The 19,325-nt window shown below is 37.4% G+C and overlaps 1 protein-coding gene across 2 annotated transcripts; it reads right to left on the reverse strand.

The window, feature by feature from the left end:
* Window positions 1-322: 322 nt before the first annotated feature.
* SERPINB7 (serpin family B member 7) lies at window positions 323-17,658 on the reverse strand. Of its 2 annotated transcripts, XM_069467889.1 has the most exons (7): window positions 17,491-17,658; window positions 11,244-11,294; window positions 10,572-10,688; window positions 7,879-7,996; window positions 5,748-5,890; window positions 3,128-3,274; window positions 323-721 (listed from the first exon to the last, which is right to left on the reverse strand). In XM_069467889.1, the coding sequence occupies exons 1-7, from the start codon at window positions 17,656-17,658 to the stop codon at window positions 323-325; spliced, it is 1,143 nt and encodes a 380-aa protein (XP_069323990.1). The 2 variants fall into 2 exon arrangements, with proteins under 2 accessions (XP_069323990.1, XP_069323991.1); XM_069467890.1 differs by lacking the exon at window positions 11,244-11,294.
* Between the last annotated feature and the right edge of the window lie 1,667 nt (window positions 17,659-19,325).

Below are 19,325 nucleotides of genomic sequence, written 5' to 3' on the forward strand. Positions count from 1 at the left end.
CAGAAGAGATTCCTAGGGCTGCTGCTTCTACATTCTCGTCACCAGTGGGGCCATGGGCGAGAATGGTAGACACGAGCATGTGTAGAAAGACAATGAAATTAGAAATGGGTGAGGCGAATGGCGGTAGAAACACTAAGAGTAGGGATAAGGGCAGTCAACCAGGTGTCTGAGAAGGGTCAAGGCACCCAAATCACTTGCTGACCAATGTTAGAGAAATAAACTCAAAGGAAACAGTGTACATTTCCAGTAATACTCAAATCTATTCACTTGTGGTGGTTCTGTGATGTGGCAGGGACCACTGTAATGGAAATCAATTGGATTTTCAGGGGCAAGAGACTTTGCCGCTAAATAAGATGATGTCTTCCTTCCTGATGAAAAATAGGAATGGGCGGTCGGCTCTGAACACCGTCGACTCAGGGAGCTGCTTTTCCACGATGTTACTTCCCGTGGCAGCAGAAGCCTCAGTGCCGTCCTCGGTGACTTCTATGTACGACTTGTGCACTAGTTTTGACATATACAGACGGCCTCCTGAAGCTATCCCAGAGAGATCAGCTCTGGACTCATCAAAGATATCTTTCACCCCTAGGGCTTTTAAATGGTGTTTGAGTTCATAATTCTTCTCTATCTTGAACTGAGGCAAATACACCTCAACATACTTAGAGGTCATTTTTCTTGGATTGGTCCATTCCATTAGATTCCGAAAGTTCAGTTTGTTTTCAACCTGTAGAAATAATTAAAAGGTAATTTAGAATCATGTGGTTAAGTGACGATGAAACAACAACTTCAAAGGTAAATGGTTTTCCGTAATCTTCTCTTCCTGGATATTTGTATTTAAGCATGTGAGTGGGTCCTGGGCTGGGGATCCTCAAAAGGGAAGAGGATTAAAATGAATAGTTCAAGTACTTTTTAATAAATCACATATTTAATTTGCTCTTCTCTGAGAAGGCATGAGTTACTTGCACTTCAGGGCAATTCTGTTCTGTGCCCACATACAAACAATGGGCAAATATTCCTCATATCCCAAGTGGAACAAAGGACAGGTGAGGGAATTTGGGAATCAGAGATCATCAAAGGAAGAAAGAAGCTCAGCAGTCATTTAAATCAGTGTTTCTTGACCATTTCCCCATCATGAAAGGCAGAGAAAATAATAACGTTTGCACAGCTTGCTGGAGTAAACCAATGGAACCTCAGGTGGCGTGAGTCCAGTACTGAGGGTTGGGGTGACCAATATGTCCAGCACAGTCATCCACACTGTCTGGGAAGCTTGGATCCAAGTCAACTCTCCTAGTCAACAGATGAGACAGCTGAAGCTCATGAGGTTATAGGGAGACATGCCCAGGGTGCAAGGCAAGCACTGGGGAGAGAATTGATCATAAATACTTTCCGATTTAGAATGAGAAGATTTTTCATGAACATTATTTAGAAATCTTATATAAGGACATTTCTTCTCAAATTCAGGCTCACTGCAATCCTAAACAACTTTTTACCAGCATGAAACTTGCACTCTTATCAAGGACCTAAATTTATATAGTCAATTTTAGTCTAATTTGAATTTTGTGTGTTAATTATCCAGTTTGTGGTTAAACTGTAATAACTTTTTACACTGAGTTGGAATTTTTTTTTTTCATTTAGCCCACTGACAGCCAACTTCCTCATCATTATCTGGTTATGTAGGATTATGTAGGTATTTAGGATTTTATAGTGTGTAAGTTTACACTAGTCAGATCCAAACGTTATTAGGTAAATGTATTATAGAAAAGGAAAACTCAGACAATAAGCATAAGAATAAATCTATTTTTGAGTTTGTTTCATCTGGGCTACTTTTTTCTATTATAGATTATTTCAAGTGACAATAATGTGTGCTAAAATCTGATTGTTATGAAGATTATACCAAGTGAATTATTGAGTAGCAATATTTAATGTGGTCATACTTTAGATTTAACAATGCCAATTTTATGACATTTCTCTTGCTTCTCATGTCAAAAAAGGATATTAAGATGAAAACTTAGTGAGTAAAAGTCATTACAACAATTCAGAGGTCTTTGTCTAGGTAGAAACTGTCTTTCCAAAGCTTTAAAGTCATGTTTTTAAATCATAAGAAACATATGGGTAGAAATAATGCCTCTGGATAGTAAAAATATCTATTTGTTTATATTCTACTTTCTGCTTATTCTACAATAAACACTCATTGTTTGCCAAATCAAAATAAAATAAACATTTTAAAATGTAATTGTAATTTTCTAGTGTAGCTGAGGTACATACGTGTATGTACAGACACACTCACAAATACACACATTTGTACACGAGTGTCTGTCAGACAAATTGATTAAATCCCGAGAGCCTCCTTTCCCTATCTCACAGGGTTGCCGTCAACATCAAATGAGAGGATATAAATGAAGCTCAGAGCATGTGGACTGGCATGTAGTAGATTCTCCATGAGCGATGTCTGTTACTCCTTTTGACTGGGAGAACAGAGAAGGGCGATGAGCATAGGCCTCTGAGAACGCAGGTTCTAGACTCAAAGAGTGGAGTTCAGGAGGAAGGACGGAGGAAGAGGGCTAAAAGGAGATGAGGATCTGAGATGCAGTGATGGCGTCCGGTTCACATGGGCCCCACAGTCTGCCCCTTGCACTGTGCTCGTCTGCTTCTTCTGCCACCGCAGCCACAGGGCAGTCCTACCCTCTGCTTTCCAGTAGAGACACAGCAGCACAGAGTGAGACCACGCATTTTAATTCTCAAAGTATCAGGACTCCACCGTATCATACCTACCTGAAGACGCTTGGTCTGCCAAAATGTCAGTAACACGTAAAAGACTGTTTTCATGGCCAAGCACCAAGAAGAACTAAACTCATGCCTTTTGACTCCATAGCTGAGATTTGAGAGGGTTCTGACTTTACAGCTATTCAACTAGAATTATGCTAAAATGAGGTAAGTCAATCTCAACATCTAAAACGGTATCTGGCACATAGTGGGTACTCCTTAAATATTTGTCAAATAAATGAATAAGTGGGTGAGTCTCTAATATCCCAACCATGTGAAATCTTAAAGTTTATGGATGAAAACACAACCAACAGTATTCTAAAAGTCTTATTATTGTCCAAGAATGAAAGTGACAGCAGTGACTTACTTGTGACAGGTCATTCTCCGGAAGCAGAATGTACATGCTTATGCCGCCGTTATATTTGAGCTGAAGGACCTGCATAGCTGGGTCCTGAACAACAGATAGATTGAACATCCGCTCTTGATGCATCATGGCAGCTACTTTCCCAGGGCACTGAAAGTCCAATCACACACACACAAATCATTAATAATCCCACCTCACTTTACTTATTGACCAAGTACAATATTTTTATATTTTGCTCAGTTGATCCTGTAGATTTTTCCTGACATGTTGCCAATAGTGGTTGCCTTGGAACACGTCTTAGTGGTGAAAGCAAAGACTTAGAGTTTGGCTCTCTAAGTTCAAAACTTCCTCACTGTGTGACTCTGGGTAAGTTGCTTTACCTCTTTGTGCCTCCATTTCTTCGTCTGTATCATGGGGATGATAGTTGTCCCTGCTGCATAGGATTGCGGTGAGGATTATGTGAATTATATATCTAGCACTTGGAACATTGCCTTGCACTTGGTGTTTTAGCTGAAAATGTCTATATTACAATGGAAAATGAATGCCATAGATTTTTTTTCTCTAATTTGAAGTAAAATACAGATTAGTACTACCAAAATTATACAATTTAAGACTGAGGTCTTAGAAAAATTTTTTAAAAGCCCTGCAAGATATTTGGCAGTGTCTCTCAAATTAACTAGGGCAAAGCATAATGGCTTTTAAGAATACCACTTACAGATTTAGAGACACCATAGAGCTACACTAAACTGTCTTTTTCCTAATGTTGATTTATGATCTGCACACTTGTCGACATTTCTGTAATATCCTACTTTAGGACAAAAGGTTCTACATGGGGAGGACAAATAATTCTATGTCCTTGAGCAAAAGGTCCTTCTCCCTCTGGAACGATTGCCTTTTTTGACTTTGAGTCCAGCCCTCAGAAAGAAAACATTTGGAGCATCCACCTGCTTAGTGAGACAGGGCAACAGAATTAAGCCTGGAATCAATGAATGGAGGCTGAGATGTCATAGCCACAATGCCTCACTCCTGCAGGGAAAGAATCGCACAGCCAGGTTATGCTGGAGATGTAATTTCACCAATTTTTAATGCAATGAAACCAACACTGACATCAGCGATCTAGATTCTATAACCTGTTACATCATAATCTATCTGTTATAGCCATATTATATAGGGGGTGTGAACCAGCAGAAAGAGAGTTTGAAACAATGTTGTTACATAGTAGTACTTTTTTAGCTAAAAACTTTAGGAAAGCAAACAAACCCACCCCAATAGAGGAGACAGGAAGACTTTATGCTTTGTTTTCATTGTTGATAATGAGGTAACAAATGCAATTTACTGTAGACCACATCTACTGGGGTAGATATGGCAAACTGCAAACTCACATCCAAACCTTGTAAGTCCCAGGCACTCAAATTCTAATACTATCTAACATGCTTCATATTGCAATTACACAGAAAATATAAGCTCTGTTGTATAGACAGAGCTGTATTGTATTAGGATTTATCATATTTTATTATTTGTCCATATATAATTTCCAAAATATTTCTGTGCCCATCTCTTTCTTCCCCTAGACATACTTCCATCATAACTTTGCTCCACTGGGCCTGTAGGACACAGAGTAGGGCTGTCCTGCAGCCCCTGCAGCCTAGCTAAAGCTCATCCTTGTCCTGGTTCTACTCTGCACTCAAGTGTTCCTCCCAGAGAGTGACCACACTTGCAGATATGGCTGCCTAGGTAACCCTCTATTCTCAACTCCTGACTCATTCAGTGATCTTTAATGGCTACCAGCTCTCAGCACCCCCATATCTAAAACTTCTGATGTGGGAAAATGTAGAAAGACTATTTCAATAGATGAAAAATACCACTTGAAAAATAAAACTATTTTAAAATTACTAATAAATCTAAATTTCTCAATATGAAAGACTGATCGAAAAATTTAGATATCAACTAATTGAATCCCTTCATTTGACACGTCAGGAGGGGGAAATCCACAGTGGTTAATTTGCCTAACACAAAGCAGCTTCTATGAAGCAAGGCAAGGACCCCAGAACTGTATTTCAACTCCAAGGCCTTTAATATCTCTACTCTACTAAGATTACTATGTACAAGTTGGTAAAAAGCCAAGAAGATGTTTTATGAAGGTCAGCAACAAGATCAAAACAGAATTAAACAAAGAAATAGTTATCACTTCTCCTTGGAAATGCATAATATAACTTTTTTTCCTTATAAAAGGAAACACATCTCTGCTTTGACTCAAGAAAATCATTGGGAGACAACTCTAATTGTAGACCCCACAGTTAAAATCATGAAAAATGAAAGGTAAACTTTGGTCATATTTTCTTCTTATGGGCCACCAACTAAAATACATTCAATCCTTTCAATTTTGAATATATTTTAAGAGCTATCAATTTACAGGACACCCTTAGTTGTGTTTCATAAGCTGCATTAGGGAACTAGAAAGTTCGCTTTATAAAGCAACTTACCCTACAGTATTGGTGACACAGAAGAAAAAATGGGTAAAGAAGTGGCGAACCCAGCAATTGCCTAGGTAAATACAATTTCCTGCAAAGGAATAGTGTTGGGGGAAAAGAATCCTAAGTTAAATAGGAGATTTACAACATACCTTGGGAGATTTGAAACGGCAATTCACGGTTTCACTCTTGGTGAAGGCTGACTCCCACCTGCCCTTGAAGTACACAGCGTTCACCAGCACCATGACAGCTGATGAGCTGATGCTGCCTTCGTAGAGCACGCTCTTGATTTTGCCTTTTGAAAAATAAATTGAGAGCAAAATGTTAATTTTTGATGTAAATTCTTTTAAATGTTTTTAAAGCCCATTAATGGGCATGAAGTTTTTTCTTCTCTCATAATAATTACAATATTAATAAGGATATTAGTAGTCACCTATGAGCAACTAATGTTTCTAAGTCCTTTTGGTGCAATAATTCTCACAATGTAATATCCCTAGGAGGAAGGCACTATTATTGTTTCCATTTCCTGTTGAGGAATCTGAGACACAGATTCTCTGAGACAGAGAGAGATTATGTAACATGTACAAAGCCATGCAACGAGGGAACGATGACAATAGGATTCTAACTGAGAAGGACAATCCTCAAAGCTGCTGCTTATAGGCACCAAACTGCCTTTACTGCATTGACTAGGCCACCTCTGGTTACTACAGCACTTTGAATATAATTTAGCTCCAACCAGTTGAAAAGGTCAAACCCCTCCTTCATTCTACATTAATGAGATTTTTGCTAGATTCCATGTACTATTCTAGGTACTTGAATTACAATAATGAAAGATACAGCCCATGCCATCACTGGGTTAGGTTTAGGGTTAGGGTTACAGTCTAGCATATGAAAGTCAACAATCAAAAAAACAGTTGTAACCCACCAGTAGCATAGGGATGTGATCCATGCACTGTGGGAGCACAGATCAGGGGCACCCAGTTCTGGCTGGGCCTGTCTGATTTAGTTAGGGGAAAGTTGGGGGGCAAGGAGAACTTCTATAAAGCATGGACTCTTAATTCAAAGACATGGGAACCTAGAAGAGCAAAGTGTATTGAGGAAACCCAAACATACTCCTATGGGGCCAGATAGTGAAGAGCCTTGAATGTCTGGTAAGAATTTTGGATTATCCCAAAGGTGATGGAAAATGATTGTTCAGGACCTGCTGAAAGACAAAGAAAGGCACAGTCATGATGGATCAGATTTGCCTTTCCAAAGGATGACTCTGGTATTGTGTAGAGAATGGCACGTAAGACCCAGGTGGGGCTGTTTAGAATATTGGCAACATTTGAAAGTGTTTCCTCAAATAAGTTAGTATATATGCTTATGAAAATGAGAATAATTACACACAGATTTGCATGAGAAAGGAAGGAAGAGAAATAAATCACTGGTCTAAATGGAAAGAGGCATTAGTAATCTGATATCCTTAGATATTAACCACTAAATAGAATACTACCCAGTTATTAGAAAAGTAACGATTACATAGTTTCTCTTGATTTATAAGTGCTATATTTGAAACGTGATGGCTAAAGATCAAAATATCCCACTACTGATATAATGATGAATGAATAAACAAAAAAAATTGAGACATTGTATTCTTACTCCCATGATTAATTGCATGTTGCTAAATGTTGGTGTTTAAGAGTACAATTCACATGTCTCACTCATATTTCTGAGGCAGAGCCAGACTCAGTAAATATCTTATAATGTTCAGAGTACAAATCAAGACCAACCCTTAGGTAGAGACTTACCACTAAAAAAGTTGTACTTTTTCTGGAAGATACAACCTTTGCCACATACATTATTTTGATAAAGGAAGATAATTTTAAAATGACAGATAAACTATATATCACCTTTAAAAAAGCAATGGCATTTTAAAGTATTAAAATCAACCTAATCCTAACAAAATGGATTGGTCATTAGAATGAAATACATACAACATTGTGGTTATTGAAAATGATGTCCTGTAAACCACTCTTAGTTTTTGTTCACTTACTAGGATGAGATATTGAGATTAATTAATTAAATTATCTCAACTTGAAATTAATTTATGAAATGGTTACAATAATATCTGTTTGTTTCAGTGTTGTTTACCAATCATATGAGATACTGTAAAAGGCAAAATTTCTGAAAAGTATAAAGCATTCAAGTTATTAAGATTACTTAAAACCATATTGCAGACAAATACTGACATAATTTTAAATAACTGAGAGATCTTGTAGAAAAATAGGATATTGCACTCACCATGGGTTTCCTTTTCAATCCATTTATTGATTTTATGTCTGGTATCTTCCATATCATTTGTAAAATCAACTCGTTCCACATTGGCATTGTATAACTTTTCAGCACACTGAATGTAGTTCTATAAATAAGCATACAGGCCTTGTATTTACAAATCACCACCAACTGAGCATAGAAGAAATGTATTTTTGAACTTGTTTCTGCATTTCCACTGCTTTATTCCAAGACTCAGACCTGCTCCAAAGATGAGTAAATAAATATAACCAGAAATATGAAAATATGGTTGGAAGGGAATCTGGTGAACTTGAAATTGAATTTGTGCAGCAAATAACACTGTTTCAACTGAAGTTTATCTGAAATGGACTGGGGAGGCTAACAGAGATTATGATTGAAGCCCACTCCCTTCCTTTACCATGGCTTTTCTCATCATAAATACCTCAATAGCCTCCTAACTAGTCTCCCTTGCTTGGTCACCCGCTTCCTGCTGAAAACCTTCAATGCTTAATATAAAGCCCAAGCCCTTGAACCTCGCCTACAATTCTGTGTTGATCTATACCCTGTTACCTCATTTCTAGCCACTTTCCTCTTCCTACTCTGCTCTCTCCCCATACCCAATTCCTTACAGTTTCTCAAAAATGCCATGTGTCCTCTCTCACTTGAGGCATTTGAACAACATTCCTTCTGCCCAGAATGTCCCATATTTCTCATGATAATGTCTTTCTCATTTTGCAGTTTCTAGAATAGCTGCCTCTCCTTGACACACATCTTCCCTAGGTTCCTCCTATGTCTTCTAATAATTTCTTTACCTTCATTTTTCTTAAGAGCTGTTATTATATCATAATGCATCTTCCTTACATTTGAGATTTTCTGAACTCTTCACAAGGAGCAAATTCTGTGAAATCAGGACCATATATGCCTTGTTAATATTGTAGTCCTAGCACATAGCATGTTGCCTTGTACATAAAAGACACTTAAGAAATATATTTTTTATAAAAATAAATAGTAGTGATCTTGGGTTGTTTCCACATCTTTGCAATTGTGAATTGTGCTGCTATAAACATTCTAGTGCAGATGTCTTTTTTATAGAATGTCTTTTGTTCCTTTGGGTAGACGCCCAGTAAGTAATGGGATTGCTGGATCACATGGTAGTTCTACTTGCAGCTCTTTGAAGTATCTCCATATTACTTTCCACAGAGGTTGTACTAGTTTTCAGTCTCACCAGCATGGACACGCTTGAAGCTCTGACTTGGGTGGGGAAAAGGCAATATGTGTAACCTAAACATTTGTACCTCTGTAATATGCTGAAATTAAAAAAAAAATTTTTTTAATAGTGATCTAATTTGTTAATACATCAGTAATACAACAAATACATATATTTTTTGAAGGAAAGATTTTCAGAATTGGGAGAAAATGATTTATTACAAACCACATTTGGTTTTGTATTATCAATAGGTGTGCTATTAAATTTTATAGGATTTTCAACTATAATGATGAAAATTGACTACTTATTCATGGTCTACACTCACAGGAGGAGATTAGCTCTCTAATGCAAGCTTTGCATGTAACGTCTATGGATAGGGCTACTGATTAATTCATCCACCCATCCATTCATCCATAAAAAGTGGCCTAATGCTTCATAATTGGCAGGCTACCAAGCAAAGGATTTGGGAGTGGTGCTGGAAGGGGCAAAGAATTTGAGTGGGTGGCACACAGAGGGAACAGTAATGGCTGGGTGGAACACAGAGAGTTGGCAAAGATGCAAGTGGAGATTAGCCCAGAGATGTCACTGAGGTGAAATTTTACAGTTGTCTGGGGAATGCAGAATTAAAAATTAATGCAGAATTAATTAAAAGAATTAAAAGGTTCTCTGGGTTCCATGCCCAGAGAACCACCATCACTGTCTTTTTGAATGACATTAACTAGGTAAGAAGGTTCTGGTAGTCATAGGAATGATGGTTACAAAGCATGGGTTGAGCATACTAGCATGTAGACTTCATTCTGGGCCTAACTTCCCTTTGGGTAGGCAGGATTCTATGATGAGTTCATTGATAATACACCCACACCATGCAGAAACACTAAACATTAGACTACTGATTTCAAGTGAACCCATTTTCCACCTCGGTTGAATCTGAGCTTCCCCTGTGCCAATGGCTGGCCCTATGTGGTCATACCTCCCACCAGGAACTCTTTTGTAAACAACCTCACTGGAAAGATAAGTAAGTAACTGCTAGAAGCAGAGATGAAAAGCATGGATGAGGAAAAAAAAAAAAAAAGATGAAAAGAGAGAACTCACACTGGGGATTCAAAACTGTCTCAGGAGACCGAAAGCTCAGAGGAAACACTGATAGACTTTTTTCCTCTATTGTCCTGGACACCCCTAAGTGGGCTGGTTAATCCCATCCTCCCATGACAGCTCAACATCACTGCCAATGGGCACCTTCTCTTCTGTTTTGGAACCCATCAGTCTAGTGACCCTGAATATGTGAATTAGTTGAGTGAAATGTTGAATTTTGGAAACAGTGATGATACAAAGATAGTGGTTATGTTCCTACCTGGGAACATAATTAGGAGTCACAAGGAAAATAATCACCTTTGTCTGCCTGGGTAGAAAGGGGCAAGCCTTTATTCAGATAATGGATTAAGAAGTTTCAGGTCCAGAGTGGAAATAACCTTCTGACATAAGCAGTTTTGCTTACCTTGTCAAAGTCAAAAATTTTTTCCGCAAAAAGACCATTGGCCATGCTGAGATCATAATCCTTGTGGGATGTGTTTATATCGGAAAGAACTCTTTTCAGTTGAGACTGGAGTGCTGGCTGTTATTAAAAAGATGTATAAAAATTTGCTCTTGGACTGCAGAGATATGCATAGTCTCATCTACACATGCAATAAAATATGTATATTATACCATACAAGTTAAAAAATAATGAGCTATAAAAACAGCAAACAATGCCACATACATTTACGATGGCTTGCCCTTTCTCATAATAGTGTCTGTGGTCAAATTAAAGAATTTACTAAATAAATAATTAAACTTAGAATAAAATTGTTAACAGAAGATAATGAATGTGTACTAAATAATTAATTTTACCCATATTAGTTGGCGGCGAATATCAAAGCAGAGAGGCAAAACATTTAGTTCTACACTGTCTTGTCAAAATCTGGCCAATACTTAAGTAAAATATTAATAAATTTATACTTAACAAGTAAATTGTCAAAATTTTATTTGAAATTTCCACAATCTGGAAATCTGAAAACAGTTTTTTTGTTTTAAAGAGGTAGAAAACGGACTTAAATATATTCAGGATACAGTAATTTGTTTTCGATTGAGTCTCACATTCTCTTTTTCCAAAAGAACACATTGCCTTTACCTGACTATTAGAAGGGCTTCCGTGTCCCGAGGCGTCATTAAAGTGAAGCAACTGCAAACAGGACACAAGGAAAGCAGTTATCAGAATCAGAGGTTACCAGGAGAACAGTTGGCGAGAGGTTTTAAAAATTAAAATATTTCTTTCCCAATACATTTGCCTAATTGCCATTCCAAGTTCACTAGCGTCCTAGAGGGGATTCTCCCCACAACTCCAAATGAGCATCGGTAGGCTGGAAAGGAGACATCTGAATTGTTCATTTACTACCTTATTAAAAGGAAAATCATATTATAATTTGGAGCTTGGCAAGGATAAGAGAGGCTTCCCTGCCTTTTTAGCCAAAAAAAAAAAGCTTCTAAAACATTCTGATGAGGCTGCCTCAATGGAAGAATGAATTTCAAATGTTTGCGGGCTGTCGAGTAAAGGTGGTAGTTGCCCTATTGTAACAAATACCCTTAATGTTGAAAATTGTTTAATTATTTGATAGTTTCTGTATTCCCCACCCCCAATCAATTTGGTGATTAAAGGAAATTTTAAAACCTAACTTAGCATTGCTGTTCCAAATGCCGATACATTTTTGCCTTTAAATGCCCCTGTGATGGCTTTCAACTTCAAGGCCTCAGACTTCTAATCCATAGCACCATCTTATTAACTAGGGGGGAATGGAAGAGCCCAGAAAGAGGTATGAACACTTACAAAAACTATGACTATCGCCCTTATTCTTAATAGGTCACAGAGAATTGGAACCTGTCTTAATTTCTACATCCTCTTAATCTGGAATAGTAATATAAGGTGGAATGAGAGATAAGGCAAAGTCTACAAAGCAAATTTGATATATAAATTAGTAGTTATTTAAAATTCATAAATGGGGTCTCTGCAGGCATCAAGGCACCATGCTTAGCAGCTTAGACTTCTGTTGCCAACATGGGAGTCATTTTCCCCCAGTTCTGTGCTGTCGTGAAGTATGAAGAATACCTGCCCTCTTTACCATTTGATCTTGGTGGAAAATATAGACTTTCAATGCTTTTAAAAATATGGCAATTATCTCTCCCCAACTGATAGAAAGAATTTAGGGGTAGAATATAGTCCTTGAACAAGCCTGCCTTTGTTTTGTGGTTCATTTCATGGTGACCGTGACTTGTCCATTGGTGAACAATGGAGTTAGTAACTTGTCACTGGGAAAGAAAGGTTGAACAGGACCTTCCACTTCCTTGGAATTATTTATTTTTGCTTCTACAGAGAAGAAATAAAGTCATACTTTGGACATGATTATAATTATTTCATTTTTTTTGCATTGTAATATATACATTAGAAAAGAGATATTTGTCTCTCAGTGTTCCCAAAATAAAAAGGGAAAGTTGCAAATGGAAGTAATCACTGTCAATCATCTCAGTGTAAGGAGAGGGAAAGTAGCAGGGGCCAGCTCCTGTCTGCTGACCTTGAACTTGGGTGGTCCCTTTGTACCTTTGTTTCCTAAAACGAGGCATCAAGAATGGGAGGGACCAGCTCTCTGATCTTTGAAACAGTTCAGGGAGAAAAGTTTGAATATCACATAATGTTGTCTAGAGTAAAATAGAAATGGCTTTACAAAATTATATAAACATAAACTATAAAATTTAATTTGATGTCTGTTCTTCAGAGTTTTAAACCTTTTACTCACTACAGTCATGCCTTACTTAATGATGAAGATACCTTCTCACAAATGGGTCATTAGGCAAATTCATCATTGTGTGAACATCACGGAGTGCACTCACACAGACCTACCTGGTGTAGCCTACTACACACCTAGGCTTTATGGTACAGCTTGTTGATCCTGGGCTACAAACCTGTACAGTATGGTACTGTACTGAATACTGTAGGCCATTGTAACACAATGGCAAATATTTGTGTACCTAAATGTATGTAAACATAGAAAAGGTACAGTAAACGTATTGTATAAAAGATAAAAATGGTACACCTGCATAGGAAACTTAACATGAATGGCATTTTCAAGATCAAAAGTTGATCTGTGAGTCAGTGAGTGAGTGGTAAGTGAATGTGAAGGTCTAAGACATTGTTATACACTATTGTAGACTTTATAAACATTGTACACTTAGGCTACACTAAATTTATAAAAAATATTTTTCTTTCTTCAGTAATTAACATTAGCTCACTGTAACTTATTTACTTTATAAACATTTTCTTTTTTTTTAATTTTTGACTCTTTTGTAATAATAATACTTAGCTTAAAACACAAAGACATTGTACAGCTGTACAAAAACATCTTTATATACTTACTCTATAAGCTTTTTATTATTATTATTATTATTATTATTTTACTTTTTAAACTTTTTTGTTAAAAGCTGAGACTCAAACACACACATTAGCCTAGGTCTATACAGGGTCAGGATCATCAATTTCACTGTCTTCCACCTCCCACATCTTGTCCCACTGGAAGGTCTTCAGTGGCAATAACGTATTCAGCTGTTATCTCCCATGACTGATAACAATGCCTTTTTCTGGAATACCTCCTCAAAGACCCATCTGAGGCTGTTTTACAGCTACTTTTTATTTTTTATACATAGAAGAAGTATACTCTAAAATAACAATAAAAATATAGCATAGTAAATATATAAACTAGTAACAGTCATTTATTATCATTATCAAGTATTATGGACTGTACATAATTGCATGTGCTAAACTTTTATACAACTGGCAGTGCATAGGTTGGTTTACACCAGCATTACTGCAAACACATGAGTAATGCATTGTGCTATGGTGTTATGATGGCTATAGCATCGCTAGACAATAGGAATATTTCAGCTCCATTATAATCTTATGGGACTACAGTTGTATATGTGGTCTGTCCTGGACCAAAACTATTGTTATATGATGCATGACTGTACCTTGTAAAAAGAGCCTAGTAATTAATGTGAAGCTAGCCAGGGGAAAGGAATCTCTCCTCTTTGGCCAAGATTTCTTCTAAGGCAGACTTAACTTTTAAACTTCCTGCAGCTCTCATTTTTAAAAAAGTCCTAAAGCCACCATTGTATAGGCTGTTATTTAGGAATATGCAGATGGACAGAAATGTAAAATACCATGATAAAGTGTCAAGACTGAAACATGCTAATATCTATTCTGAGTTAACTCTTGCAGCATCCAAGCAATATTATAAAAATTATATGAATATCTGGAAGTCATTCTTTTTAACTTTTTTAATAAAGTTTTAAGAAGTATAATAATAGTTAATATCATTCTTTGATCATTAATAATATCCCATTTTTATATTAATTTGATTTTATGATATTGCTAATTGGCTTTTTAATAAGCTGGACTGGTACAATATTGAAGTGACACATACCTGTTTTTATCTTTTAAAAAATCTAAGAAATTGCAGATTCAATAATAAAACTACCATGGCTAAAGATAAATAATGATACTACAGTTTGAGCAGTCCTAATCCAAAAATCCAAAATCTGAAATGCTACAAAATCTGAAAAGTTTGGAGCACCAGAATGACTCCAAAGTGGAAAATTCCACACCCGACCTTATATGGTAATTCAACATTTGTTTCATGCACAAAATTATTAAAAGTATAAAATCACCTTTATGCTATGTGTGTATGAAAGATAAATGAATTTCATGTTTAGACTTGGGTCCCATCCCTAAGACATTTCATTATGTGCATGCATATATTCCAAAATATGACAAAATCCAAGATTTGAAATAAAAAATTCAAAAAACACTCCTCCTGATCCCAAGCATTTCGCATAAGGCATCTTCAACCTGTAGTAAATATTTATATGTGATAAATGTTGAATAAAATTTCAAAGGGCTTATTTATCACAATTCTCCCTCTTCTTACTTTTCCTATCCAATTCCTTGGTGTTCCTATCCAAAATATTAAGAGTCTTCTATTTTCATCTTCCCTCATGTCCTTATATAGGAAAATCAAATAACTGGCTAACAAATTTAAATGACAGCAATGAGAGAAAAATAATGGGTCCATACAATGTAAGCAATTTCAGGATATTTGGATTAAGGGTGAAAAAAACAAAGAGGCTGAATCATCTACATCCCCTTGGACTTCTACCTATGTATTCATGCCAAATTATAAAACTATTACTTCTTCATACAGAATGGTAGAGTAAGTAGTACAATGACTATTTTAAAATGTTTTTGGTAAAACCCAATTGTGTTTTAAAAAATTCGGATTTGAACAACTTCAAAATAACATTGTACTCCAAACACATGATTTAGGATAAAAATATATATAGCATAATATGTTTCAATGGAAATGTTATATAAGAGAGAAGAAAGCAGCAAGTAAATCCAAAAAAAAAAAAAACCAGGGAAAATAAATTTTTAAAACTTTTATATTAGAACAAGATAAGAAAGAATAGTAATATTAGAGACAAATGAAAAAATGTGCGCCCGCACAGATGACCTTGTAAGTAAGCACTTTCCCAGCTCTTTCATTCAAATGGTGAGCAGCCTGCATGGCACTTCAACTGCATTGAACCTCAAGCACACAGATTCTTGACTTTAATGCAGTAAATGAGCCAGGGCTTCATATAGAACAGCTGAGCCCTTCTCGGAGCCAAGACAACTCAAGGCAAGCCCAGAACATCTTATCAGAAAGCAAAAATATTTTAGAGTTATTACGAAGGATTATTTAAAAAGGATGGGTTAAAGGGATTTCTGCTGGCCCAGCTGTGACTCTTTGAGCATCAAAAAGAAAAAAAAAAACCCACAGATCCATGGTAATCCTTAAAAGAGACATACAGATGGAAGCCATAAATTGTGGTGGTTTCAGGGAAGTTCTCAACTGCAGATTGATTTTGCCTGCCAGGGGTTTCTTTGGAAATATCTGGAGATGTTTATGGTTGTCATGACTAAGGAGAGGCACGCAGCTGGTATCTAGTGGGGAGAGGCCAGGCATACTGCTAAACTTCTGAGGATAAACAACACAGCTTGTTACAACAAAGAATTATCCAGCCCAAAAGGGCAGTAGAGCCAAGGTTAAGAAACCCTCTTTCAAAAAAGATCACCCCGAGTTTGAATAAACAGGTCTGCCATCTACCAACACATAGTTAGTATGGCAACCCCTCCATAAAATCAAGATAGGGATGCCACTTCACTGTGTTACTGTGAGTGTTAAATACGATCATATTTTTAAGGCCTATCCCAGAGCCTGACGCTGACAAAGTTCTCAGCAGTTGGTTGTTACTATCATCTCATTAAAGTGAGGTATCCTGCATACTGGGTTGTGAACCTCTCAAGCTCTTGAAAAAATGTCAGTCTTAGAGTTTGTAGTGCTCCCTAGCAGCAAACATCCACTGAGCTAGCCAGAGAAAGAAAAGAATTCTTCTAGTTTAAATTATCTATACTAATAATCTATATTACTAATACTAATAATCTTTAATAAGTACTGAGGTGTGACAGGTTACAATGGGGACTAACTTTCTCTAGCACATACTTCTGAACTAAAATAATCAGAGGAAAGGGGTCTGGGTGGCAAGAAAGTGACAACAGCAAGGCCTCTGAGTGCAGCCTGCACCTGGTATTTCACCTGCTATTGAGCTACTGAATTTCAATAGCAATTTCCTGAGAGAAGGAGGGAAGATTTGAGCATTTCATTTCCCACTACAGCCTGGCTCAGAACAGTGTGCACGGGCACATTAATATGCACTTTCTGAAGGTGGTGGTAGTGACAATGTGATGGCCATTCAGGTAGGATGCTATTATCTGGAATGTACTATTAAGTCATCTGTGCCCAGGTAACCAGTGTTTAAACTTGGACGTCATTGGAATCTCCCTCTGGCTCTCCTGTCTCACCCGTATCTACTCAGGCAGTGGTTCTCAAACTTCAGCGTCCACTTGGGGAGCTCGTTAAAACCCAGATTGCTGGGCCTCACACCCATAGTTTCTGATTCGGTAGGCCTGGGGTGGGGCCCAAGCATTTGCATTTCTAACAAGTTTTCCAGGTGGTGATGTTCCTGGTCTGGGAAACACACTTTGAGAACCACTGTACTAAGGAAAAGAATCAATGCTGTGGTTCTTGGATTATTTCTGCTGCCTCCCAGCTCAAAAACAAGTGCTTCAAGCTGTGTGGTCTCTCCACACCTAAAGAGGGGCTTGTGGAAGTGCGTGAAGATGTGACACCTTGTGCCCTCGTGATGCCTCCATTCACATGGGGACCATTGCAGTGAAATACTCTCTTGGGCAAAACAATTTTCCCTGATAGTTAATTGCAAACGGCAGGACTGACCTTATCAATCTGAGCAGCGCAGTCACCTCGAGCGCCCAAACGGACCATCGCCAGGGCAGTGAAGATGCTCAGAGAGGAAAAGAACACATTTCCATTGCCTTGATTGTTATCCATCTCTCTGAACAGGTTGAAGCAAAATTCTGCATTTGCTGCAGCGAGGGAGGCCATTGTGAAATGGGATGCAGCCTGGAGAACAACGAGGAAATGACGTCAGTTCACAGAACCTTTGCTATAAATATCTTGGTTTTTATATTCATTTTTTTTTTAATTTAAAGCTTCATTTCTTCAGCCTTGGATGTAATCACCAAATAATTTAGAACAAAAGGAAAAAGGTCTTTTGGCTCAACATCCTTGTCTCTTCTGGAAAAACTATTTTGATATACCCATTTTTCTCACATCGATATTCATAGTGCAACATCACCTATGTTCTCAAATTCACATCCAGGTCATATTCCTACTTCTCCTTGACGTGGCATTTCTAACCTCAGCGGCCTTTGCATGACCTTTGTTTTCAATTCCCAAGCAGAAACATTCATGGGGCTTATTATTTCTCAAATCGCCCCAGACTTCTGAACTGAAATAGAGCAAAAGGGCTATTTAAGGTAAATATTACAACATTAGACAGTCTATTAAAGGCATGATAGCCCTTATTTTCTAAACCATCTGTAATTCAATGAAATGTTAAAATTTGGAAGCTTAACATATCATTTCTTTATCTTTCCTTCTTCTATGGCTTCTGTATACATTCTTAGTGCAATCATACATCCTAATTTTTTTCAGGATTATCCTAATTTCAAATACTATGCATCTCTGGTCCTTATAAGTGTATTTATTCTTCTAAGACCATATTTTTAAGCCAAGCACAGTGGCTCATGCCTGTAATCCTAGCACTTTGGGAGGCTGAGGTGGGAGGATCACTTGAGGCCAGGAGTCCAAGATCAGCCTGAGCAACATAGTAAGACCCCATCTCTACAAAAGAATAGAAAAAAATTAGCTGAGTGTAGTGGTGCACACCTGTAGTCCCAGCTACTCGGAAGGCTGAGGCAGGAGGATCACTTGAACCCAGGAGTTTGAGGCTGCAGTGAGCTATGATGACACCACTGTACTCTAGCCCAGCTAACAAAGAGAGATGCTGTCTCTCAAAAAAAAAAAAAAAGAAAGAAAGAAAGAAAGAGAAAAAGAGAGAAAGAAAGGAAAGAAAGAAAGGAAGGAAGGAAGGAAGGAAGGAAGGAAGGAAGGAAGGAAGGAAGGAAGGAAATGTCTGTCTGATTTTTTTTGGATTGCAAAATGAGATTATCTAATCTGTATCATGAACTTGCACAAGACTTTCCACCACATAGGTCTACTACTTGATAGAGAATCTAGGGTGCAGTGGAAAATTTAAAATCAAGGATGAACATTAGATTATTTACAAATTCTTTTGTTTCTGAAATACGGAGGGTTGCCGCCACCATGGAGTTCTTCAAGGATCTGCTTTGGTATTTCTTTGCAAACTTTCTCCACAGCTCAAACTGATCTCAACACCACATTTGGGATGGCCTCAGATTAAATGAATTTACTTGGATTCTCCAAATTATTCCCCTTGAATATTCTAAGATATTAAATCTGATGGTGCAGCGGGTACCAAGAGTCACGAAGCTTTAGGCAACCCAGTCCTAGTCCAAACCCTCTTGCTAATAGTTGTGGGACTTAGGTAGAATTTTTAATTTCTCTGAGCCTCTAAGTTTCATCTTATTCAGAGAGAAGATCTGTTTACAGGATCTAGCATAGCGATTCTCAACAGAAAATCATGCATCCTTCTACCTTTCACTCCATAAAACGAGCACGTCATCGTA

The sequence above is a fragment of the Eulemur rufifrons genome, chromosome 5 (assembly GCF_041146395.1).
Source record: "Eulemur rufifrons isolate Redbay chromosome 5, OSU_ERuf_1, whole genome shotgun sequence".
Lineage (NCBI taxonomy): Eukaryota > Metazoa > Chordata > Mammalia > Primates > Lemuridae > Eulemur > Eulemur rufifrons.

Coding starts and splice junctions, on each gene's coding strand:
- SERPINB7 (XM_069467889.1), bottom strand. CDS start 17,658: ATGGCCTCCCTCGCTGCAGCAAATGCAGAATTTTGCTTCAACCTGTTC. Junction 11,295..17,490: donor GCGCTGCTCAGATTGATAAG/GTCAGTCCTGCC, acceptor TCCTGTTTGCAG/TTGCTTCACTTTAATGACGC. Junction 5,891..7,878: donor GATTGAAAAGGAAACCCATG/GTGAGTGCAATA, acceptor ATTTTTCAAAAG/GCAAAATCAAGAGCGTGCTC.